At 61.5% G+C, this 22,393-nt stretch overlaps 2 protein-coding genes and 1 long non-coding RNA gene across 3 annotated transcripts in view; 1 reads left to right on the forward strand and 2 right to left on the reverse strand.

The window, feature by feature from the left end:
* Positions 1-1,529: 1,529 nt before the first annotated feature.
* Chmp6 (charged multivesicular body protein 6) lies at positions 1,530-7,369 on the reverse strand. The gene is made up of 8 exons (XM_047544109.1): positions 7,212-7,369; positions 5,656-5,765; positions 5,475-5,562; positions 4,997-5,083; positions 4,333-4,398; positions 4,092-4,172; positions 3,019-3,073; positions 1,530-2,544 (listed from the first exon to the last, which is right to left on the reverse strand). The coding sequence occupies exons 1-8, from the start codon at positions 7,272-7,274 to the stop codon at positions 2,489-2,491; spliced, it is 606 nt and encodes a 201-aa protein (XP_047400065.1). The 5' UTR covers positions 7,275-7,369; the 3' UTR covers positions 1,530-2,488.
* Positions 7,341-20,378, forward strand: LOC124979638 (uncharacterized). Its single transcript, XR_007107659.1, has 3 exons — positions 7,341-7,927; positions 17,287-17,446; positions 17,556-20,378. It is a non-coding gene; the product is annotated as an uncharacterized LOC124979638 (long non-coding RNA).
* Rptor (regulatory associated protein of MTOR complex 1) overlaps positions 20,249-22,393 on the reverse strand; it is a 339,150-nt gene continuing 337,005 nt past the window's right edge. The window contains 1 exon segment of the mRNA XM_047544108.1: positions 20,249-22,304. Within this exon segment, the coding sequence (XP_047400064.1) occupies positions 22,236-22,304 (69 nt within the window). The 3' untranslated portion in view covers positions 20,249-22,235.

The following is a 22,393-nucleotide window of genomic DNA, read 5'->3' on the forward strand; positions in this document are numbered from 1 at the left end:
CTCAGAGGTGGTTAGGTGGTGGGCAGGGTGCGCCCTCCCTCTCTCCCACTGGACAGCGCCACAGGCCTCGCAGGACTGGGCTGTTGGTTCATTATGAACAAGTTTCCTGTGTTGTTAGCTTCTAAAACCGAGTCCCAGAGGGGCCATAACAAGTCCCTACTTCTTGGTGCATGCAACTTACAAGAAGTGAAGCCTGGGAGCTGGAAGAGACTCGAGAGCCCCCTTCTATTCTACGTAGCCTGTAGGAGCCTCTGCAAACACTGGGGCCATTTCCTCACTGCCCTGCCTGAAGTCAGGTGTCCCCCGACACACTTGAAATTACTGCCTCTGCACTCTCCTGCCCTTCTGCATCAGTGGGCACTGCTCCCAGACTCCCTGCCATGGGGCTGCTCACAGCCAGCACCCCAACAGCTCCGTCCTCCCCTCTGAGTCTCTGTCCCCAGCAGGGGGCCAGTTCTGCAGGTTTTGCACTCAGCTTTGTTCATGACTGTATTGGGTCTTGTGTGCCCACACTAGAAGGAACTCAGGTCAGGCTCTGGCTGTCACTGGGCTCCTGCTGAATGGCCCCATGGCAGGAAGGGAGCTGCAAGCCAGGCCATGCCAAGGCCAGACAGCAGGACTCAGCTCAAGGTCATTCCGGGCTGCCAGGAGACTGGCTCCTAAGGTGAAGGGATAAACTCAAAAGATCACTCTTGGGCAGTACGAGGGGGTGTGGACCTGACCTCTTCTCAGCTGCCCCACCTGGCCTGGGTCAGAACACCAGGGAGGTGCTTGCTTGGGGTTGAATGGTACCTAGAGGTAGGGACCTGCCCACCCCTAGAGGTGCTCACTGGCTGTAGAGTCCAGAGTCCTCGAGGCCAACAGCCATGAGGGGCCATCCTGCTAGGAGCTGTGCTAGAGGTGAGGCCTGGAGTCAAAGCAGCCTTGCCCCGTCCTGCATGTGGGCAGAGCTGGTGTTCCTGGACCTGCTGCTACAGAGGCCAAGGCCATGGGCCTGGGCAGGCCTCACCCAGGACCACCATGTGCCCCTGGCAGGAGCTGGCAGGCAGCCCCAAGCAGCTGCTCCTGCAGTCCCCCCCTGGCAGTAGTGCACACTGCAGGGGCACACTGGGCACACGGCCAGCTGGCAGGTGGGCCTCACTGCCCAAAACTTCTGGAATGCAGCTTGAAAGACCTGGCTTCCTACCTGGGCCCTGTGACCCCAAGCCATCTGCCCTCCCTCCCCAGGAGGGGTCTCAGGCCTGGAGCATGGCGGCCCTGACAGTCCCACAAAACCACCTGAGAACAGCCAGCACCAGGCCTTGAATGTGGCCAGACTGCCCTGCCCCTCGAGGGGGGCAGCTGCCCAGAGGCGGCCGTGGGGCCCAGGCACACAGAACCTCTACCTCCTCCCAAGTGCCTGGTGCCCAGTCCTTGGCTTTGCCCAGGTGTGCTGGCCAGGGCTGCCTCAGGTGGGGTCACAGGGCAGGAGGCAGACGCCAACCACTTGCACAGTGCCGGCCGTACCGAGAAGCTGACCACACCATGTCCACAGGGCAGCAGGCCAGGCAGGGGCCGACTTTAATATGGGGCCGACCGTTTGGGGCTGAGGAGGAGGCTCCTTGTCCTGGTGGCCCCTGCTCATGGGCCAGCGAGACCCCGGCCAGGTTGTCCGATGGCAAAACAAGTGCTTGCAAGAGAAGTGGCTTCCGGGCTGAGCCTCCTGTCCTGGCAGCTGCTGGCTCAGGAGCTGCTGGCTGGGACTGTGCAGGACAGCCACAGGCACACGGAGGGTGCCACGGCTGCTGCAGCCAGTCTCACCATCTCCTTCAGGATGTCTTTTCTGGGCGGGGTAGAGCCACTGGGCAGCGGGGCAAGGCCGGGGCTCCAGGAGTCAAACTAGCAGCGACAGCCCCCGGGTCCAACGCCCACAAAGGCTGGAAGCTTGTCTGGGGTGTCAAGGTAGAGGAGCCACAAGGTTCTGGGGTGTCTGCCCCTAACCTACAGGGAAACTGAGGCACATCAGGGTTCCCCCCCAGCTGCAGCTTTCCACCAGCTCATGGGCAGCAAACGAGGGAGAGGGTGGGAGAGGGAGGGAGAGGGAGGGAGGGAGAGGGAGGGAGGGAGAGGGAGGGGGGGCCCTAGGCCTGAGGCTGCTTTCCCCACAGTGCTAGGGCCGGTGAATGGCACCAGGGACGGGTGGCAGACCTGGGCCTCGGCCACCATGGGAACCACCCCGTCAGAAGCCGGGCCTGGCCAAGGGTCTGCATGTCGCTGTTTAATCCGGAAGGAGAGCAGAACAGCAGCGCCCCTGTGCAATCAGACTACACCGTGAGGGGACGCTCCGAAGCTGCCTGGGACGTGGGTCTGCGTGTGCTGCTCTTCCGCCCAACAGCACCTTCGGCCAGCCTGGCCTTGCCGGCCTCCTGGGAGCCCTTTGGGGCTGCCACACACCCAAACTCCGTGGGCTTGTCCTTGCAGAATCCCTGTGAGTCCTGTGAAGGCTGAGCTATGAGGCTGCCACCAGGTCTGCGGGCCTGGGTCTGACCTTGACAGGGGCTTTTTCTGTGGAGGAAATAGACACATTCGTGATGTGGAAAAAAACACAGAAGATACTTCCAGAAGACTAAGCCAGAGGCCACTAGAGAAGGTCACTATGGGAGGGTGTACCCAGCCAGACGGGCCCACACAGACCAGGGGAGCCAGGCCCCTGCAACTAGCTCCAGCGAAGGGCAGGGCTCCCGGAACCACACAGGAACAGGAAAGAGGAAGATGGGGCAGCGAGCAGGCCTGCTGGGGTTTCTGAGACCAACCCAGTCCACCTCAGCAAGGCCTGCGTGCTGACAGCCTCTTCCCAGGGTGGCGTCTGGATGGCCCGGGGGGCCTGTCTGCTCTCCTGAGGCGGCAGAGCCCTCCAGCCCTGGCTTCCCCGAGGCAGGCAGTCACTCCACCTAGCCAGCCTCCATGTCTCGTTGTTCCCTTCTCGGACTCACTGGCCTGCATCCCAGCAAGCTCAGAACAAGGCAGGGCGGTCGGTACCTGGGTGTGTTTCAGGAAGGGGCTCCGAAGGAACCTCCGGGAGCTCTAGTTGTTCCTGCAAGAAGCGGAGTGAGCCGTGAGCAGGCCGTCTCCGAGGAAAGTGGCCTGCGGTTGCGGCCAGTGCAGAACAAGGGCCCTCCTGCTCGGACCTGGGCCTGACCCTCCCCAGCGCCAGGCATCCTTGGAGACTCAAACCACCCCAGGTGAGCACAGTCACTATAGCGGAGGCTGCTGCAGTGGTCCTGGGGATCCTGTGGCGCACAATGGCCAGCTCTTGGGCTGTCTCTGGAGGCCCCAGTTCACAAGGCTGGGGCCCCGTCAGAACCATGGGTTTGGCTGTGCTGGTGTCCATAGGTCTGGAGAAGGACAGGAACGACTGCTGGGAGGAGCCGAGGGGTCACAACCCCGGGGCAGGCCTGTGGAGGAGGGCGCTGGTCCAGGCAGCCTCCTTCCCCCAGGGCCTCTCTTCCCAGGCAGTTCACCAGGCTCTCAAGCCCCAGGGACAAGAGGTCATGCACCCTGAGGGCAGTTTCGGGCTGGGGCAGCAGGCAGCTCTTGGGGCACCGGGAAACCTTAGCAAACTGAGGCAGTGGCCCACAGAGATGGAGAACTCTACATCAAGGGCGGCCACAGAGCTCCAGGCCCAGACGTTTGGCAGAGGCAGGATGGAGCTGCAGAATCAGACCCCCAGGGCCAGACCTGCACAGGAGTCACCAGACAGAGGTGAGAGCAACCCATGTCGGGGCTGGGAGGCTCAGCATCGCCCTGTCCAGACACAGGTCACTGCCTATGACCGTCCCTGGGGTCAGCCCTGGAAACCACCACCCTGGCCGTCTCTTCAAGCTGCTACCAGAGTCATGGACAAAGGCCTGTTTAGCACTGACGCGCGTCACTTCGGGAAGGAAAACCAGGTGCAAAACCAGGGCCCTGTGCTCAAAAAGACAGCTGCACATGCACAGGCAGGGGCCTACCACAGTCCTGCCTCCAGGAACTGGGTCTCATTGCTTGAGCAGTCATGCCCCATCCTGGGGTCCCACTGTCTGGCCACTGCCCCCCAGCCCAGGGTCCTGTACCTGAGCGATCGCGTCCAGCTCCTCCAGGATGGCGTCTTCATCCTCCTGAGTGAAGCGTCCCGCCAACAGCTCGTCTATTTGCTGCAGAAGGAGTGGTGGTGAGCGTGCGTCAGGCTGGGGCCTGGGCCAGCCTCCCCTGGACAGCAGTAGCCGCCATGTGAGAGGGGTGGTTTGGCCTCCAGGGACCACATGCCCCCCACGTTCTCCAGGTTGGGAGGGCTCAGCACTGAGCGACACCTACCCGCTGGTACTCCACGGCCTCCTGGGTTTCGTCTAGGATCCTCTCCACGTCCTCTATAGACATCACCTGGAGGTCACGAGGTTTGAAGCGTGTCAGTGAGGCAGATGACAGCCCTTGCCTCAAGGGCCAAGCCCTGGTGCTCTGCCCTGGCTAAGTGAAGCAGGGCCCTGGCCTGGCTGCTGGGCTGCCAGACCTGTCTTCAGAGGCCTTGGACTGCAAGGCCTAGCCCTCCCTTCACCTGAGCTTGTCCTGACATCACTCTCTGGGTGGGTGACTTGATTTCAAGGGGCAAGACCAAAGTGGCACCTCTGCTTAGCTGGCACACATACTACCAATACCACACTTAGCCAAGTGGCATGAACGACCTCAGCTCTCCTACAGCCCACCCATTGGCCCACTCATCAGAGCAGGAGGGAGGAGCCCTGTGCTGGGCTTCCTGAGGCCAAGAGGGAGCTTGCCACCTTAGGGAACCTTCGAGGTCACTAATCACACTGTTCTCTACCCTAGCCAGACCTCCCGGTCACTAGCACCCACAGACCCAGCCCACACAGCACTATGCGGCACCCTCCCAGGTGCCTGTGGCCCCTAGTGTCTGTGCCAGCCACTGGTGGTTCCCCTGGCCCAGCCTGGGTGCTGAGCTCCATTCCCCCCAGCAAGGACCTACCTGGTGCATCTTGTTCAGACACTCATTCCCCACCTGCAGCCCCTCCAGCACCTTCATCTCAATCTGGGTGAACTCGATGCTCTGGACCTGAAAAGGACCAGCCCCAGGTGGTCAGCAGCCCTGCCTACTCTCCTGACCCAGAGGCAGAGTTTAGGGTGACAGCACTGTTGAGCAGGGGTTTCTGGGTACACCCTCTTCCTGTCCACTCCCATTGCCCGTTGGGGATAGAGGACAGAGAAGGCACCAGAAGACATGCAAAGAATGTCTGTGTGCTTCATGGGTAGTTCAGGCCACCCAGAGTGGAACCATGCTGCTTGGGGCCCTAACACCAGGGGCACTTGTGCCAAGTCCTTGACTCCTGATCCCGACTCATTCACAGCAGCAGGGAGGGCTCAGCCCCAGCCCTTGCTCCTGCCAGCACCAGCCTGCCCTACCCCTAAGACCATCCGGTTCCCAGCAGGGCCCCTCTCCTGCCTACCATGGCCTCCAGGCTGCTGATCTGGCTCTCTGTCCTGTCCAGGAGCTGCTCCCGGTACCGTTTCTTCTTGAGCAGCAGCTTGGCCCGTCTGCAGAGGAAGCCGGGCCCAGGAGTGAGGGCCATGGCCCCAGCTGGTCCTGCCCACCAGCTCCAGGCCACCTCCCTGACCCCGCCCACTCACTCCTTCCTGCCATCTCGCAGAAGCTGCCTGGCCAGGGCCCGCTCCCGCTCCAGCTGCTGCGTGACCCTCTTCTGGTACTGTCTCAGCTTGTCCCGCTGCTGCTTGAGTTGCTGCCAAGAGAAAGTGGTCTGGTGTTAGGAGGTCCATGTCTGGGCCCTGGCCAGGCTGCCTAGCTCTGGCCATGTTGGCTGGGGGCTCACAAAGGATGCCTCAGAGGCCAGGCCACCCTCTAAAACATGTCTCCCAGGGCATGTGTGGCAATATCCAGAAGCACTTCCGGTCTCACAATGTGGGGTCCTGCTGCATCTGACCCCCCTCAATGTCCACGGCACCAAGAAGAACCTCATTCTAGTCACCACAGCCAGGCCCAGGACACAGGAGGATGGGCTATGAGCAGCCCGTGTGCTGAGGGACAGGCTGGGAAGTGGCCACCAGTCCCTGGAAGGTTCACACCCAACAGAGAACAAGCAGCTGAGAAGTGCCACAGCCCACAGTGCACACAGTCCAGCTGGGGCTTGGGAAGTCCTTCCTGTCTCTAGCATGTGCTTAGCTCCCGCCTCATCACTAGTGTCCATCTGAACGGACAGCTGCTGGTGGGTGACGTGCCCATTAACCACAACGCCTTTCTGTCCCTGCTGCCCAGAGGCGCAGGCACTACCAGTCTTGGCTTGTCTTCCCTGCTTAGGCCACTTCCTAAGATGAAGTGATGGTGCTGTGACCAGCAGGGCCAGGGCCCTTTCCACGCTCAGGACGCTGTGGTAGTGGCGGTGAGCTCAGTAAGGTGGACGCCTGCCTTTGAGGGAGCAATCAGCAGACACCATCCCCTCCACTGTGTGATCCACAGGCCTGCCCTCCAGGGCCAGGAGGGAAGGTGCCCACCATCCGCCCCCAGGCATGGGAGGCCTGCAACTAGCCTACCTGCCCTTCTTCCCCAGCACAACCTTCCGGCCATCACTCACGCTGCTGCACGCAAACCGGGCCTCCGAAAGAGACCGGAGAGGAGCCCAAAGGCGGCAGGACGGCGGGAAGGTGGCAGAGGGTGACAGGCGGCACGCCCGCAGTGTGCGGCTGCGTGCGTCCTGACCCTCGGACCCCGCGGAGCAGAGGACGGTCTGAACCCTGACCCGGCACCCTGCTTTCCGGAGAGGAATGGAGGGCAGCGGGCGGCGGCGGGGCAGCCGGGGCCGCTCGCAGGGTCGCGCCGGTGGAGGGACGCACGCGGCCACTCGTCGGCGGGGGCTACCGGCTGAGAGCGCGGAACGTCGGGTCGGGAGCCAAGGCGGGAACGCCTCTCGCCGCGACCTGGGTTTCTGCCGCACGAAACCACCATTCTCACTGTGAAAACCGAGGGAAGCATCAGAGGAGCCCGTGGCCAGGCCGGGCACCTTCCTCTGGATGCGGTTTCCGTTCGGGTCCTGCTGGCTGCGTGTCCCCGCGGGACCCTCCCCGTCCCCCGCTCTGCTCCGGAAGCGCCGCCGCCAGCGGGCCCCGCTCGAGAGCTGGGCCACGGCCGCGTCCCGCGCCGCCCGCCCTCCCGCCGCGCCCGGGCGCCTTACCAGGATGGCCCTGTCCTGCTCGGTGACCCGGCTCTGCTTCTTGCGGCCGAACAGGTTGCCCATGGCGGCCCCGCGCCCGCCGCCCGGCCGCCCCGCCGCCGCCCCGCGGCCACCGTACTCGGCCCCTACGGCGGCCGCGCAGGGCCCCGCCCCGCAGACCGCGCCGCGCCTGCGCGTCCCGCCCCGCCCCGCCCCGCCCCGCCCCGCGGGGTCCGCAGCAGGGCGGGGCTGCGCTCGCGCTGCAGCTTCTTGGATCCCGGCCTGGCGGCCTCGGTGATGCGCTCGGGGCCGACGAGAGCTCCTGCTTAGAGGGACCTGCGGGTTACGGAACCCAGACTCCCGGCAGCTACCTCTCCGCTGTGCGGGCGTCCCTGCCCCGCCAGCTCCGAGCGCTCGGCGATGTTGCATCCTGATGTGCTGGACCTGAGTGTTGGCCGCAGTGCTGGGCTGCAGCCGCGCCCCTGCCTTTCCGCCCCGGCCGCTCTGCCTCCCCCACGCTGGGTTCTCGCTGTGCTAGACCCAAGGAACTGGCATGGCCAGTCCAGCTTCTGGGTGGAATCTGGCCGTGCCCCTGGCCGAAGCTTTCCTCCCCTTGGGGACAGAAGCATTCCCGGGGGTGAGAGACAGCTGCTGCTGGAGTACTGCAGCCCTGTTACGTTTGCACTAACCCCCAGGGGCCCTCTAGAACCGTCGAACCTCCCACCTCCACCCCACAGGTGAGTTAAATGGGGTGGTGCTGGACACCCGCCTCAGGGCGTGGCACTAATCTCGGCAGCCTGTCCCCCAGGGCGTGGCGTCGCCCTGGGTAAGTGCTGAGCCCCTCCTTCCACAGTCGCCTCCCAAGAGGAAATACGGGGACTGGGCCCAAGGCCGAGCATTTAGTCCAGTGAGCACTCAGAACCTGTGCCAGCCACTGCAGGGATCTGTGGGCGCAGCTGGCCACACTGTGAGTCAAACTTGAGTTAAGACCACACATCATCTGCCGCGTGTAAATGCCCTCTGATAGGGACTCCTGTGTCCCTGAGAATGAACACGCACTTAAAGCCAGTGCCTTGCAATTCCGCATAGCTCCTTCCTCTGGGTGACAGCACCTCCTGTACAGGTTCCTCTGGGGAAGGCTGGAGGCCATTTGGTCTGACCTGCAGCAGTGCTTTCCGGGTTCTCTCCAGGTCCAGAGCTCCAGTCTGTGGCTTGTGCCTGGGAACGGGAGAGGCTGAGTCAAGTCCATCGTGGCGACTTAAGTCAGGTTTTGGCCACCAGACCTGGAGCGCCTCTGTTGCACAGAGCAGTGTTCTAATGGGCTGCCACTTGTTTTGTTCCCAGGGACCCTCTGAGCAGATGGGTTCCTGCAGGCCAGGGCACTGAGTGTCAGGCTGGTTGCCCGCTACAGGCTTGCCCACCTTGGCCTCAGCAGTTCTGGGATCACCTCATCCCTGTGAAACCGGAGCCCACCTCAACAGTGGCACCCCTTCCCGTGGTGTGCTTGGCAGGAGGAACAGAACTGAGGGGCCCCCCTTGCTTGTGGGTCCCAGGTTGTGCCAACCACATGCAAAGGTTGCGTCTTCCACGTGTAGTCGGGGTATGGGTGTGCAGATCACACTGGCTGGACCCAGTTCAATAGTCGTCCCTCTGTGGACCTCTGTGCTCTGCAGTTCACACTGTGCCAGGGATGCTGCAGTCTGCCCGCTCCTTCACTGCAGTCCACTGTTGAGTCCGAGTTTCAGTCAATCCAGCGAACAAGCTGTGGTGGCAGGGTCCAGGGGCTGGGTGCACTGGTGTGGCAGCGGTGCACCTACCTCAGGAACCCAGTGCCATCTGGGCTTCTATTTCAGCCTCCTGTCTAACACCCTGGAATCCACTGCCACACATATTCCCCAGGACTCTGCCAACACATATTTGAAACTCTTTGAATTCCTGGTCTGTGAACCAGGGTTTGGCAAACTGCAGCCTGGAAGCCAGATCTGGCCTGGAGCCTGTTTTTGTACAGCCTGTGAGCTAAGAACAGTTTCACATTTTTACAGGGTTGTGAAACACACACACACCACCACCAGGGAGGAAGGAGGAAGAGGAGGAGAATAAGAAAGTGGACAGAGATGCCATGTGTGTGCAAAGTCTAGAATGTAGATTGTTTGTTCCTTTACAGAAAAAGAACCCAGCTTGCTGTGAGTGTTTCCTGCAGGGTCCCACGGTGCCCCTGGCCCAGAGGGCTCACTGTAGGCTGCGGGCAGTAAGAGGAGGCTGTGGAGGTCCTTGAGGGAGTTGGGAACCCCTGGAGGACCTGCCGCAGGTGGGCGCACAGGAGGGTTGCCAAGCATGGAATGCCAGTTCTCTGGGCCACTGCTACTCGGGCCATGGGAGAGGCTGCGAGTGGCTGGGGAGGCTCAGGTCGTCAGCCTCAGTTGAGTTCAGGTTCATCTTTCCATCAGGGCGCCAACTTTCAAGCCAGGAAGCTGGGAGGGTGTGAGCGGGTGGGCCCTGTCGTGCACACCTGGCCTTGGTGCGGGAGCTGCATCAGCCTGCCCTGCGGGTATGAGGCATGGCATTCTCCAGGGCCCAGTTGTCCTCCACTCTTCGAGTCCCAGTGACCTGAGGGCCCCGTGTCCTAATGGTCATCCTGCTGCCACTTGGGCCCTGGTGGCAGCTGTTTCCTTGTGGGTGACTCCCATAGGCCCAGGTCAGCGGCAGGCGCTTCCTTGTGAGGATCAGCAGTGCAGTTCAGCCCCAGGTCAAGTCCAAAACAATGCCCAGGTTCCACCTTGGAAGACCTGTACCCTGGAGCCAGGCCTGGATGACACCTGTGTGGTGTTGTTCCAGTCAGTGGACAGAAGCCACAGTGGTCTCTGGACAGGAAAGCTACCGTGAGGACTTGCCAGCCAGCAAAGGACTTTAACTATTGACGGCCAAACGAGAGCTCCCAAGGAGCCAGCAAACGCAGTGCCGGGAACAGCTGCAAGGGTAGGGAAGAAGCAGCATGTGGAGGGACTTCCAGCTGAGGCGGGGCAGACCTTGCTGGGGGGCCTGCAGCGCCACGGGAAGGAAGCTGCAGAGGGTGAGAGCCAGGGCCCTGTAGAGGCCGTCAGTAGCCACTCGCGGGGCGTGGTAGCCAGGACCTCTGCCAGGCAGCTGTGGACTTTGCTGGGAGCACATCCGTGGGGGAATCTGAAAGAAGCAGTGCACAGGTGGCTGGGCAGGTGCCAAAGCGTCTTCTGCGTGCAGATCCACCGGCAGCGGTACCAGGAAAGGGCAGCCCCAGGGCTAGAAGGCAGCTTGTGGAGCACTTACCTAGCATCCAGGAGGCCCCCGGATCCATTCCCAGCACCCCAAACAAACAAAACAGAAAGGAAAGCCCTGCCTCTGTGAGGCCTGAGGAGGCTGCAGCACCCCTGCTGAGCCCACCTCCCGCCAGCTGGAGAAGCGCAGGCAGGGCCCAGCTGCATGCCCAGGACGCAGGCTGAGGAAGGTCAGCCAGGGTAACAGCTGTGTGCAGGGGGCCTTCGTGCATAGCCAGTGATGCTGTGCGTGCCTTCTCCGCCAGGTCACCGAGGTCACATGGCTCTCTTTTGGTGTCTTGGGTTACCTGTTCTTGGAGTTCAGCCACCAGGTCGGGGCTCGGCAACATGGAGAGGCCTGGGTGGACTCCCAGCAGTGAGCCGTGCTTGCAAGGAATATTCTAGAGCCCCGAGCACCCCTGCTGACATCAGCGGGACAGAGATGAGCTCCGTGGTGAAGAAGGCCTACATCAAGATCTGAGAGCTAATGGACGGCTGCTGTTGCAGGCCACTTTTGCAAGTGGCATCTTATGTGGCAGTAGATAACGGAAACCACAGGGAGGTGGCTTGGGGCGGCAGAGGGAGAGTCCAAGTGCACACGGGAACGCCACTGGGGCCTTCCACAGAGAAGCCCAGCTCCCCTCAGTTCACACCCGTCTCCATTTGCCAGCTCACCTTTATGAGACTGTCCATCTAGGGACACTTGTCCAACTGGCCAAGACCAAGAGCCCTCGCAGCCTGGCCCACTGCATGCTCATGACCCAGCTCCCTGAGAAGTCGGAAGACCACTCTCCACCAACCCTGGCCTGAAGGCTGCTCACCGACAAGCACAGGCAGGAACCCAGGGCGTGCTCGGGGCCCACAGGTCCAGCCTGGCCAGGCGGCTCTGGGTGGCCCCCAGCCTTACCGCCACACTATTCTCCAGCTGGAATCAGCAAAGCCTTGATATTCGTGGGGGTGGCAGATGGTCACTCATCTCTCTGGACGCAGCTGGGTCTCCCTCCAGTTAAGGGGTGGCGATGAGGGGTGATGGGCTCCCACCTGGGGTGTAGTCTGCAGGTAGGGGAGCTGCCCACATGGCACTGCTGCTCCTGCTGCCAGGAAAGGCTTAGTGGGATTATCTGGGGCGGGTTCGAGTTTGAACAGGAAATTCTCCTTCCAGCTCTTTCCCTCTCTGTGCTCTGACAGCATAGGAGCCACCTGGGAGCCCGAGAATTCAATTTACCTTTAACCCTACAACTGTGGGGGAGCCAGATGCAAGAGTCCTGCTCCAAGAAACTCCATTTTATTTTCTAGCAGCCCCACGTTTCCCGATTTTCTCATCTGCCTGGAACTGAGAATTTAAAGCCCTCTGTGTGTCATTTCTAAACTGCGGTCTTCCTAGTGCCAGCAGGAACCCATGGCCCCCCGCAGTCCTCACAGTCCTGATTTCCACAATGATGTTGCTTTGAGCAGCTTCTCGGTCTCCCAAATACAGCTTTCTGGAAACTATTCTGGGTGATGGTAGCGTGTCTTGCCACACAGGCCAGATGACCACCACCTGTGCTGACCAGCCTGCATGTGCACCACAGACAGGGCACACAGAAAACTGCTGGGGCCAGAGGTCTGAGGTCGGGTGGCAGCAGGCAGGCTCCTCTGCGGCTCCGAGGGAGGATCTGGTCTCAGCTCCCCCAGCTCTGGTGGCAGCTGGCGACCCTTGCTGCTTGGTCTGTGGAAGTGTCACTCAATCTCTGCCTCTGCCTTCACATGACATTTGTTGTGTGTGTGTGTGTGTGTGTGTGTGTGTGTGTCTGAGCCAAAATTTCCCTTTTTATAAGGGCACCAGTCATATTGGATCAAGGTCTGCCCTACACTACTATGGCCTCATCCTAACTGATTACACCTGCAACAAGCCTGTTTCCAAATGAGGCCACACTGCAGCTGGATGCGGTGGCCCACGCCTATAATCCCAGCAGCCTGGGGGTCTGAGACAGGAGGATCTCGAGTTCAAAGTCAACCTCAGCAAAAGTGAGGTGCTAAGCAACTCAGTGAGACCCTGTCTCTAAATAAAATACAAGAGGGCTGGGGACGTGGCTCAGTGGTCGAGGGCCCGAGTTCAATCCCTGGTATCCCCCCCCCCCAAAAAAAAAAAAAAAGAAAACCCTACCAACATTGTGAGGCAATGAGGGCTAGGACTTCAACATGAGTTTTAGGGGGCACGTCTCAACCCGCAACACCACAGCAAGCTGGTCGCTGAGTTCCATCCCTGTTCCTGAATGGCTTCTGGCACTGGGTTGTGGACCGCTCAGCATGACTGCAGGCAGGCAGGAGCCTCTGGGCATTTCAAGCAGGAAGGTACGTACTGCAGAGAACCCAGGGCCTCAAAGCCGCTGAGAGTCGGAGGAACGAAGGTCAGGGAGTCCCAGCCCTGGATGGTGGGGACAGCAGCTTTGGAGTCTGGGCCGTCTGCAGGAAGCAGACATGCAGAGGCCGTCACACAAACTGCAGGCCCACCAAGTGGCCTGCCACTGCCCGGGGACAGTGGCAAGTCCCCCCACCTTCTCCACCTCTAGAGAGCTGCTTATCCGTGTAAACTAACCTGCAGTCACGCTCGCAGCTCCAGCCTGTGCAACCCAGGGCTGCAGCAGGCAGGTGGCAAGAAGCTGGTCTGGAACAGGCATTGGGAAGGCAGCAGAATCCAGGAGGTGGCATTCCTGTGGCCTGGAGGTGACACGCCAAGAAAGAGGCAGATGGTGTGGAAGCGGCCTCTGTGGGGACCGGTGCTACAAACCCGACATCGTTCTGCAGGCCCCTGTGTCCAGAGGCCCACTAGGCTCCTGGCAGGGCAGGCTGGGTGTGGTGGCCGGCTCGGGGTACCTCCCGTCCCTTTGGGTACAGGAAGTGGTTGACACAGCGGCCAGTGTGCAAAGCCATCCCGGACTCTCTGCCTTCATCTCCACTTCTCGGTCCAGCAGGGCCCCCATTTCCCAGGCCAGCCTCCTCCTTGCACCAGAGAGCACGTGCAGGGAGCGCGCAGCTCGCCTTCTCAGCCTCGAGGGGCCCAGGGTAGGGCTGCGATCGCCTTAGTTTAGGCCAATCAGCTGCGACCTTGCGGGTAGTGACGCGTGATTGGCCCAGCGCGGGAGTCCGGCCAGTGCGCGGTGTCCAGAGAGCGGGCAGTTTCCGTTCAAACTGCGAGGAGTGGCGGGGAGGAGGGAACGCGGTGCCCCCACAGGTACTTTTTGTCCCCGTCTTGCCCGCGTGTGACAGGCGCGGGGCACAGGTTGATGCCTGGCCCAGACCAGGAGGCCCCAGGGAACTGGCGACCGGGCCACTCCTGGAACTGGAAGGCGCGCAGCCGCGGGATGCAGGTGGGCTGCGGGGCGGGGGCGCAGCGCCGCCGGTGGTCCTGGTGGGCTCCTGGGGTCCGGCAGGCGCCGGTGGCACAGCCGAGAAGGCCTGAGCCCGAGGGGCGTTCCGACCGGGGTGGGTGGAGCGAGGGTCGGCGGAAACTGCTCGCTTGGCTCACACCCGGGACTTGGGGCGAAGGGGTCCGGGCCGCCCTGGGAAGGCCCGCCTGCCGGGGACCTGGGGACAAGCGGGGTGGGGCCGTCAGGAGCAGAGGGCACAGGGGCAGGAGGCGCGGCGGGGCCTTGGGCGCTGACCTCCCCGCTGGAAGCCAGCCCCCGCCCGACCTCCTGGCTCGTGTGGCCCGCGGTGACCCCTCAGCGACCACGCGGTGGCGCTGCAGGACAGGCGGACACGAGCGGCCGTGCCGCCCAAGTCCTGGGAGCTGGGGTGGTAGGTGGGACCCCGAAGGGGCGTGAATGGAGCCCCAGACCCCGGCAGCAGGGCCGCGGTGAGACCCTACAAGATGGGCGCAGGAAGCCAGTGGTGGGATCGGGCTTGGGAAGCCCTGTGGCCAGGAGAGCTGGGCGTCAGTGAAGCCTTGGTTCCTCGGCTCCTCCCAGGTCTGCCCTGCTCTGAGTGTCCCTGCGTCATGGGGTTTGCACGTGGCAGGGGAGACGCTGGGTGACAGACGGGAGCCGGGCTGCAGGGTGGTGCCAGGGAATGCAGCCTTGAGGGAGTGACCAGGAGCAGGAGCACCAGGCAAGACGTGGCACAGGCTGGTCAGCGGGACTGGTCCACTCCTGCCTGCCAGGTCCCCAGCCGGGGAGCGCTGGTCTCACATGGGCCTCTCTAGCAGCCACTGGCTGCTCTCCTGTGGGGTGAGCCGTCATGCTGAGAAGTGGGCTTGGGGGCCTGGAGTAGTCCAGGTGAGAGGCAGTGGACAGGGCAGAGCTGCAGATCTGGACTGCTGACGGGTGGGCAGTGGCCATAAGTGGACAGGGCATCAGGGCAGTCGTGCACCTGGGTGGATGTGGTGCCCTTCAGGAGGGAACAGCAGCCCGCTCCAGCCTGCGATGCCCCTGGGAGGGAAGCTGAGGAGCACAGGAGTTAGGCGGCCTGCCTGAGGTGGGTGAGCATTTCCACACACCTGGCAGCTGCTGCCCGAGGGGGTGGGGAAGTGGAAGGAGGCCCCCGGGCCTGCTGTGGGGGGCCTGGTGGGCAGGGTCTGACTCTGGGGCGTGCTGTGGCTGTGTGCAGGCCCCACCATGGCTGCAGCCTGCAGCGGAAGAACACAGGCTGGTCCTGGGCAGAGGCCTGGGAAGGCGACTGCCACAGGAGACCAGAACCCTTGAGTGGCCAGTAGACAGGGCAGCAGTGACGGCAGGTCACGTCTAAGGCTGGTCCTCGAGCTTGATGGCCACTGCCTGGGGACCCCAGCCGGAAGCCCAGTGGAGCCACTTCTAGACCCCTGACCCTGGGATGCGGACATCCGCCGCTCCAAGCTGCGGCATTTGGGGCGATTTGTCGTAGCAACAGAATCAAAGCAGCGTAGCAGTGCAACCAAGCCCAGCCATCGGCTCAGCTCACGCCAAGGCGGAGCTGGAGGCCGGGCTCTGGGCTCGCTCATGCAGAGGTGGGCGCTGGGCTCTGTTCCTGGCCATGTGGCCTCTTCCCAGGGCTGCTGCCCAGGGAGCGTCCTCCAGAGCCACTGGTCCAGTGCACAGGCCCGGCCAGGCTGCTGTGTGGTGCCCCAGAGGCAGTAGGTCCTGAGGCCTGGGAAGTCCAGCTCACCTGTGTTCCGAGTCCTGGTCCCTGGTGATCCTCGTGCCTTCATGTGCTCACACTGGAGACGAGGCAAGTAACAGGAAGTGTTTCTCCCAGTCCTGGAGACTGGGCGTCCCAGATGAAGGCGCTCAGGGGCTTGGGCTCTGGCTCTAAGGTGGTGGCTTCAACGCTGCACCTCAGCTGCGGGAGGCCTGGTTCCTGCTCAGCAGGAGGGCTCTAAAGACTGCTGTGGGACTGTGCTGGGGTGGAGCCTGGGGCCTCACGTTGCCAGGCAAAGCACTCTGGCACTGAGCTGCAGCCTTTTTATTTTTAATTTTGAGGCAGGGTCTCATTAAGTCGCTGAGGTTGGGCTCAGACTTGCCATCCTCCTGCCTCAGTCTCCCGAGTTGCTGGGATGACAGGCGTGACGACTGGGGTCAGCGTTGTTGGGATATTCTGGATATTGAACCTTATCTGTTCCATGGTTTGCAGATATTTTCCCACTCCTATAAACCGTCCTCAGCAGTGTCGATAATCCCCTGGGCATGGAAACTTAGTTTTTGAATTCCAGTTTATCATTGTTTTGGTCACATGTGCTTTTGGTGTCGCGTCTAAGACTCTGTTGCTAAAAACAAGGTCATAAACATGAGTTCCTGAGTTCTTTCCAGATGTTTTGTCATTTTAGCTTGTATATCGAGGTCATGGGTCCAACGGTGAGCCCGTCCTCGTACCTGGTGTGAAGCGAGGGCTCGGCGGCACTCTCCAGTTGGCCCAGTCCCCTTGGAAGGCTGTCCTGACCCACAAATAGGCTTGCCTCCTCCTCCAGAATCAGTTGCTCAGTTTGTCATCTCTTACAATTAGAGAAATGCAAATCAAAACACTCTACGACTTCATCTCACTCCAGTCAGAATGGCGATTATCAAGAGTACAAGCCACAGTAAGTGTTGGCGAGCATGTGGGGAAAAGTCCACTCTTACACTGCTGGTGGGACTGCAGATGGTGCAGCCGCTCTGGGAAGCAGTGTGGAGATTCCTCAGGAAGCCTGGAACGGACCCACCATTTGACCCAGCTATCCCACTCCTTGGTTTATACCCAAAGGACTTAAAATCTGCATACACAGTGACACAGCTACATCAATGTTTATAGCAGCTCAACTCACAATAGCTAGAGTGCGGAACCAACTTAGATACCCTTCAACAGAGTCCATATTCACAATGGAATATTACTTAGCCTTAAAGAAGAATGAAATTATGGCATTTGCTGGTAAATGGATGGAACTGGAGAATACATGCTAAGTGAAATAATCCCTAAAAATCCCAAATCGCAATCCCCCAAAACTAAAGGCCAAATGTTTTCTCTGGAAAGCAGATGCTGATCCATAGTGTAGGGTGGGTAGGGAAGAATGAAGGAACTTTGGTTTATGCAGAGGGGAGTGAGGGGTGGGGCTGTGGGGATGGGAAGGACGGTAGAATGAGACATTGTTACCCCATGTATGTGTATGAAAAAAATTTAAAAATAAATTAATCAATTAATCAAAAAACAAAAAACAAACAACAAAAAAAAAAAGAATCAGTTGCTCAGTCGAGCTTGGTCCTGGGTCTGGGTCTGTTCACGAGCCTTCCAGCGCTCGTGGGCCTTCCTGTTGTACCACGTTGGACCTTTGAAGGAAGTTGGAATTAACTGACGGGAACCCTCTGATTCTTCCTTTTCAGTGTTGGCTGCTTGGGGCCCCTTGCAGCTCCATATGAACCTGAAGGTTGTCCTTTGTATTTCTGCCGAGAAGGCCACTGGAGGGGTGACCGGCTGGCGTGAAGTCTCGGGTCCGCTGGGGAGCGCTGCCACTTTGTCAGGATCTGGTCTTCCACCCCAAACGTGGGCTGCCTCTTCATCTACTTGGTTCTCTGACTTTGAAATCTGTGCTGAAGTATTTTGTTCCTTTGTTCTATCATAAATGGAATTGGTTTCTTAATTTCCTTTTCAGATTATTCGGTGCTGGTGTATCCTTTGAATTCTGCCCTAGCCCGGAAAGTTCTGCTCAGCAGTGAACAAGAGGTGAAAGAGCACACCGGGCTTCGCTTTGTGCTTCACGGACCTGCCACCTCCCTACAGAACGGCGCCATCAGCCTCCCCTGTGCAGGCCAAAGACTGGGTACCCTCACATGGCGGGCTCCCGTGCCCAGCTGGCACGGAAGAGCCTCATCCAGGCCTCCCGGCTGCGCCCTCCACTCTGCCCAGGGCCCCTCCTGGAGTCGCAGAACCCTCAGGGCCATGTGGGGAGCCCCAGTCCCTGCTCTCGCTAGCCTGAGGCCAGAGGCTGCAGTTCTTGCCCCACCGATAAACCCCAAGCCTGAGACCCTGGGGCGAAGCCTTCCCCACCCTCCACTACCCTAGGGACCCACGTCGGCCAGGGCGGGGCGGGAAGGCCTGCAAAGCTGGGAGGGCCCCTGCTCTTCCCCCAGACAGGGCCTCATCAGCGTGGGGCTCGAGTGGGGCCCCTGGGGCGGGCAGCTTCCTGACCATGTCTGCATGGCCCCTTCTCCACCATGGTGCTGTGCCGAGTGATGCTGGCTCCAGGCTGGGAGGCCGTGGCGCTGGCCGTGGTGCCACGCTGCTTGGAGGCCAGCCCTTCCTCTCGGGAGCGGGGCCCTGGGGTGCATGGCCGGTTGCTTCCCTGGCCCCTGGGACTGTCTGTGGGGCGGGTCTGTCCGAGGATGCTGAGCTACCTCAGGGACAGAAGCAGGTTCTGGGGGTGGGAGTGGAAGCCATCCCACCCAGGGTCAGGCTAAGGCAGGGGTCTCGTAGGTCAGGCATCCCAGTGGTGGTTGGAGGTGGCATGGCCGATGGCGGAGGGCTGTGGGGCACATGGGCTGCCTCCCTGGCCTGGGGACACGGAGCCCAGCCCGCCAGGTGGGGCCAAGAAGGCTGGTGTCCAGCACCAGGGGCGGAGGAGAGGCCCTGAGGAGCGGGTGCAGCCCTGGGTGTTTCCCACCCACGCGGAGTGCCCGGCGGCAGAGGTGCACTATGGACCCTCCTGCTCCGGGAGGGGCAGCCTGCCCAGCTTGCTCCCGTCTCCACCGCTAGAGCCTCTCAGGACGGGTGGCCTTCCCTATCGCTGGCCCCACCTCTGGTCACCTGGTGGGCGGGCAGGGTCTGCCCCCACTTGGCCTCTGGGCAGGGTGGGGTCAGAGGGGACTGGGCTAGCCCTGGGATGTGGGCTGCAGCCGCAAGTGACATGGTGCTCTGGTGTCACCCGAGGACGGCGGCCATGCCAGCATGCATGGGCTGCTGCTCGGGCTCCTTTTGTCCTCCCTCCTCCCTCTCTCCTGGTGTGGCCTTCGCTCTGCGTTCCTGTATCCTGACGACAGAGCAGCAGCCCCGGCTGAGGCCCACCTAAGCACCCGCTTCCCGGACTCGCAGGGCACTGCCTCCCAGCACTCACCTCCCAGGACCAGCCGTCTGTGAGCCCCAAGACTGGCGGGGCAGTAGAGGCCAGGGAGGCCCTGGAGGCTGTGGGCCCAGCTCATCTGTCAGTGTCTCACAGGGCATGTGCAGTCCTGTCCTCCCTCCTTGTCCCTGTGGCCACTTGAGGCCTGGCCATTTGGCCTCCGTGTGTGGCTGGGCTTTCTTCTTCTGGGCACATTGCAAAGCCAGCCTACAGCCGGGCCCTCGCCATGGCCTCGAGGCCTGGGGTGGCTGGGGATCTGACCGACTCCGGCCTCCTTCCCAAGACTGGCCACAGCTCCGCCTCCCACTACCGCGAACGCTCCCTCTGTGCTCAGGGTGTGCCGACGGAAAGGCCGAGGCTAACAGGAAGAACGTTACTCCTTAGCCAAGGCTGGCCCTGCACAGCCCCCACAAATGCTGGGCACCTTTCTTGTTTAAAATGAACCGTGACTAGCGATCCCAGTGCAGGGGACCTCCAGGTCTCCATGGCAACCACTGCCTCCCCACTTCTCTGGCCAGGGCATGGGAGCAGCTGCCATCTGTGACGCGGGAATCTACTTTCTCACAGGCTGCACCCACGGCCAGGCCCCAGGTTTGTCGCTCGTGGCCGCGGGCAGCCCCTAGGGTCAACAGGCCCCCAGGACGGTGGCCAGCACAGCACCAGGGCTCCAGAGGCAGAAGCCATGGCTGCGCGGCTGTCAGGGCTGCAGCCCCCCGGCACCTCTGCCAGGGACCCCTGAGCCTTTGTGGGCCTGTCTGGAAGGAGTGTCTCTGGCTCGTGGACAGAGGGGTGATCATCAGAATGATGCCCCCAAAGATGCCCACATCCCAACCGCAGGGCCTGCGGTAGGCTTGCCCGGGGGAAGGGGGCTGGAGGTTGGAGTTAGTTGATTTGAAAACAGGACGGGGCCAGTCACCCAGGCGGCCCGCGGTCATACAGCGCCCTTCACAACGCAGGGGACACGAGAGACTGGCCACGGCTGGCTCTGGAGAGGAGGCGGGGCGAGAGCCAAGGCCCGCAGGCCCCTGGAGGGGGAAGCGGCAGCGGGGTGCTGCCCGGGCCCACCGGCTCTGCCCTCCCAGCAGGTCGAGCACAGCGGGGCGCAGGAGTCCCTCCGGAGCCCGCCTCGGTGCGCCCAGACCTTACCGTGGGCCCGGGCCTGCCAGCCCTGTCTGGCCGCCCATGGGGGTGGACGCTGCTTCCTGAAAGGATGCTGCCAGTGGTCACTTCTGCACATCTTTATTTTTTATTAAGTTTATTATTTGTCATTGCTCTTAGCTTCACATTACGATTCCATGTGTTGTCAAAGTCTTTTTCAATTCTCATTTTGGTAAAATAAATAGAGATAAATGAACTCTAGGTCGGTGCTCTCTCGAGCCTGTTAACTTCATGATTGAGTTTTCGCATCAGAGCTATAAGACCCCGCCCGCGGTGCTCGCGGATGCACAGCATGCGCGGGGGCGCCAGTGGGCCAGGGAGGGGGGTCTCACCCCCTCCAAAGCCATCTGCACTTTGCCAGTGGTGGTTTTGTCTCAAGACTAACAGAAATGCAAGTTAGGTTGCAACCGAGCTGACGGTAGGGCGGCAGCTCTGTGTCTGTGGGTGAAGCTCAGCTTCTGGAAGGTTCCAGGGTTTCACCTACTGGAGATCCCTGCAGAGCTGAGGGGGCGTTGTGGGGTAGAACTTGGGGCGTCAGGACTTTGTACAGCCTTCCTGACTCCAGGCTGCTTGTGCTCCCGGGCGAGGGAGAGGGCCTTCACCTGGGAACCTCTTGGTGGACAGCTCATTTCCTGGGGGCAGCAGAGGGTCTCCTCCTCTGTCCTGCCTTGTCCACCCGTCTGGCTTGGGGTTGGCTCAGAGCTGCCCTCAGGGCTCCATCCACCTGAAAAAGTCTTGGCCAAAACAGCTGTCGCCCAGCACACGAGGGGCCGGGCCTTCCTGTCCTGACTCACTCAGACCCCACTATTACAGGGCTCTGATCGGCAGAATCAATTAAGCCGTCTCATTCCTCATCTCTGAAAGATCCTGATTCCCAAGGAAAAGGGACACGCTTTTGAAACGCCATCATTGTGGTTGTGTTGTCTGTATGCAACTGGCAGCAATTCTGTGCTCCCTCCCAGGGTTCAGCATCCACCTGGCTCCCCTGGAGCTGCACGTGCCCTCGCACACGCCAGCAGGCCAGGCCCCCAGGGCACTTCTGCATCACCGACTGCAAGATGCAGGCCTCGGTCGCTCCAGCGTGGGGCAAGGGCTGAAGACAGGCTGGCGCCACCCACAAGCCCACTGGGGTTCCCTGCACCGCTGCACCTGTTGTGACCAGCGTGCACGGCAGGGGCCACGGCACCCATGCACACGTGTGCCTCATGCGTGGCTGGGGAGGCTGTGCCTGCACGTGTGTACCTGTGTGCAGGCACACGGGGGTCCCGGTCCCGGTCACTGCCTGCGGGAGAGCAGCACTTCAGGGACGAGCCTGCAGGGTTGGGGCAGTGGCTGACTGGTGGGGACCTCCTCGTGTGTCCGGAGCCTCAGAGCCACGGGCCCTCTCCTGCGAACACCTTCCTGTGAGAAAGGCCCAAACCAGAGTCCCAGGGCCTGGCTGTGCAGAGGGGGAGCCCCTCTCCTCACGCCACGACTCCCCCCAACAGGAGGCCTGCAGCTGAGCGGCCCCGAGGGGCCAGCTCGGGCTGCTTCCTTCACATGCTGGCTGTGGGGTCTCCTCCTCCGCCCCGTTCTCCTGCATCTCCAGCATCCGCCAGCCTGCTCCCAGCAGTTCCAGGCTCAGGCCTTGAGGGGACAGCGGGGCCAGGCCAGGCTGGTGGGGCCACTCGGAGGCTCACGGGAGCCCCAGTGCAGCTTCTCTGCCGGAGTGCTGTCATTTCCGTAGCTAATGCTCTGATCACATGGAAGATAAAATGAGTCTGCCCCCCTTGAAAAACCTCAGAAGAAAAACAGGACAGGAAGGGCCACGACGCACCGCGTGCATCAGGAGTCTTCGGAGCCTGGGTGCTGGTTCTTGGCAAGAAGGGACGTCAAAACAAAGCCCTCCCCGTCCCTGGACCTTCTAGACATTGTAGTGAAGAGAAAAAAAGAAAGCACACGGCCCCTCCTCAGTTGGCAGCAGCTGGGTCAGAGGCCGGTGTCTGCGGCGGTGCCCCACCTGCAGCGAGCAGGTTCACTGTGTGCGTGGTGGCCGCAGCCGGCAGGAACCCGGTGCCACTATCTGACGCGCTTCTCCACCGAGTACACGGAGATGTAGTAGTCGTTGCTTCCCACGGCCAGGTGGGGCTGCGGGAGGAGAGCAGACGGCGTGAGCAGGGCCACGGCTGCGGCCAGCCAGCGCCACGCCCGCTGCCCACCTCTGTGCTGAGACGGGG

This window comes from Sciurus carolinensis, chromosome 3 (assembly GCF_902686445.1).
Source record: "Sciurus carolinensis chromosome 3, mSciCar1.2, whole genome shotgun sequence".
In the NCBI taxonomy this organism is placed as follows: Eukaryota; Metazoa; Chordata; class Mammalia; order Rodentia; family Sciuridae; genus Sciurus; species Sciurus carolinensis.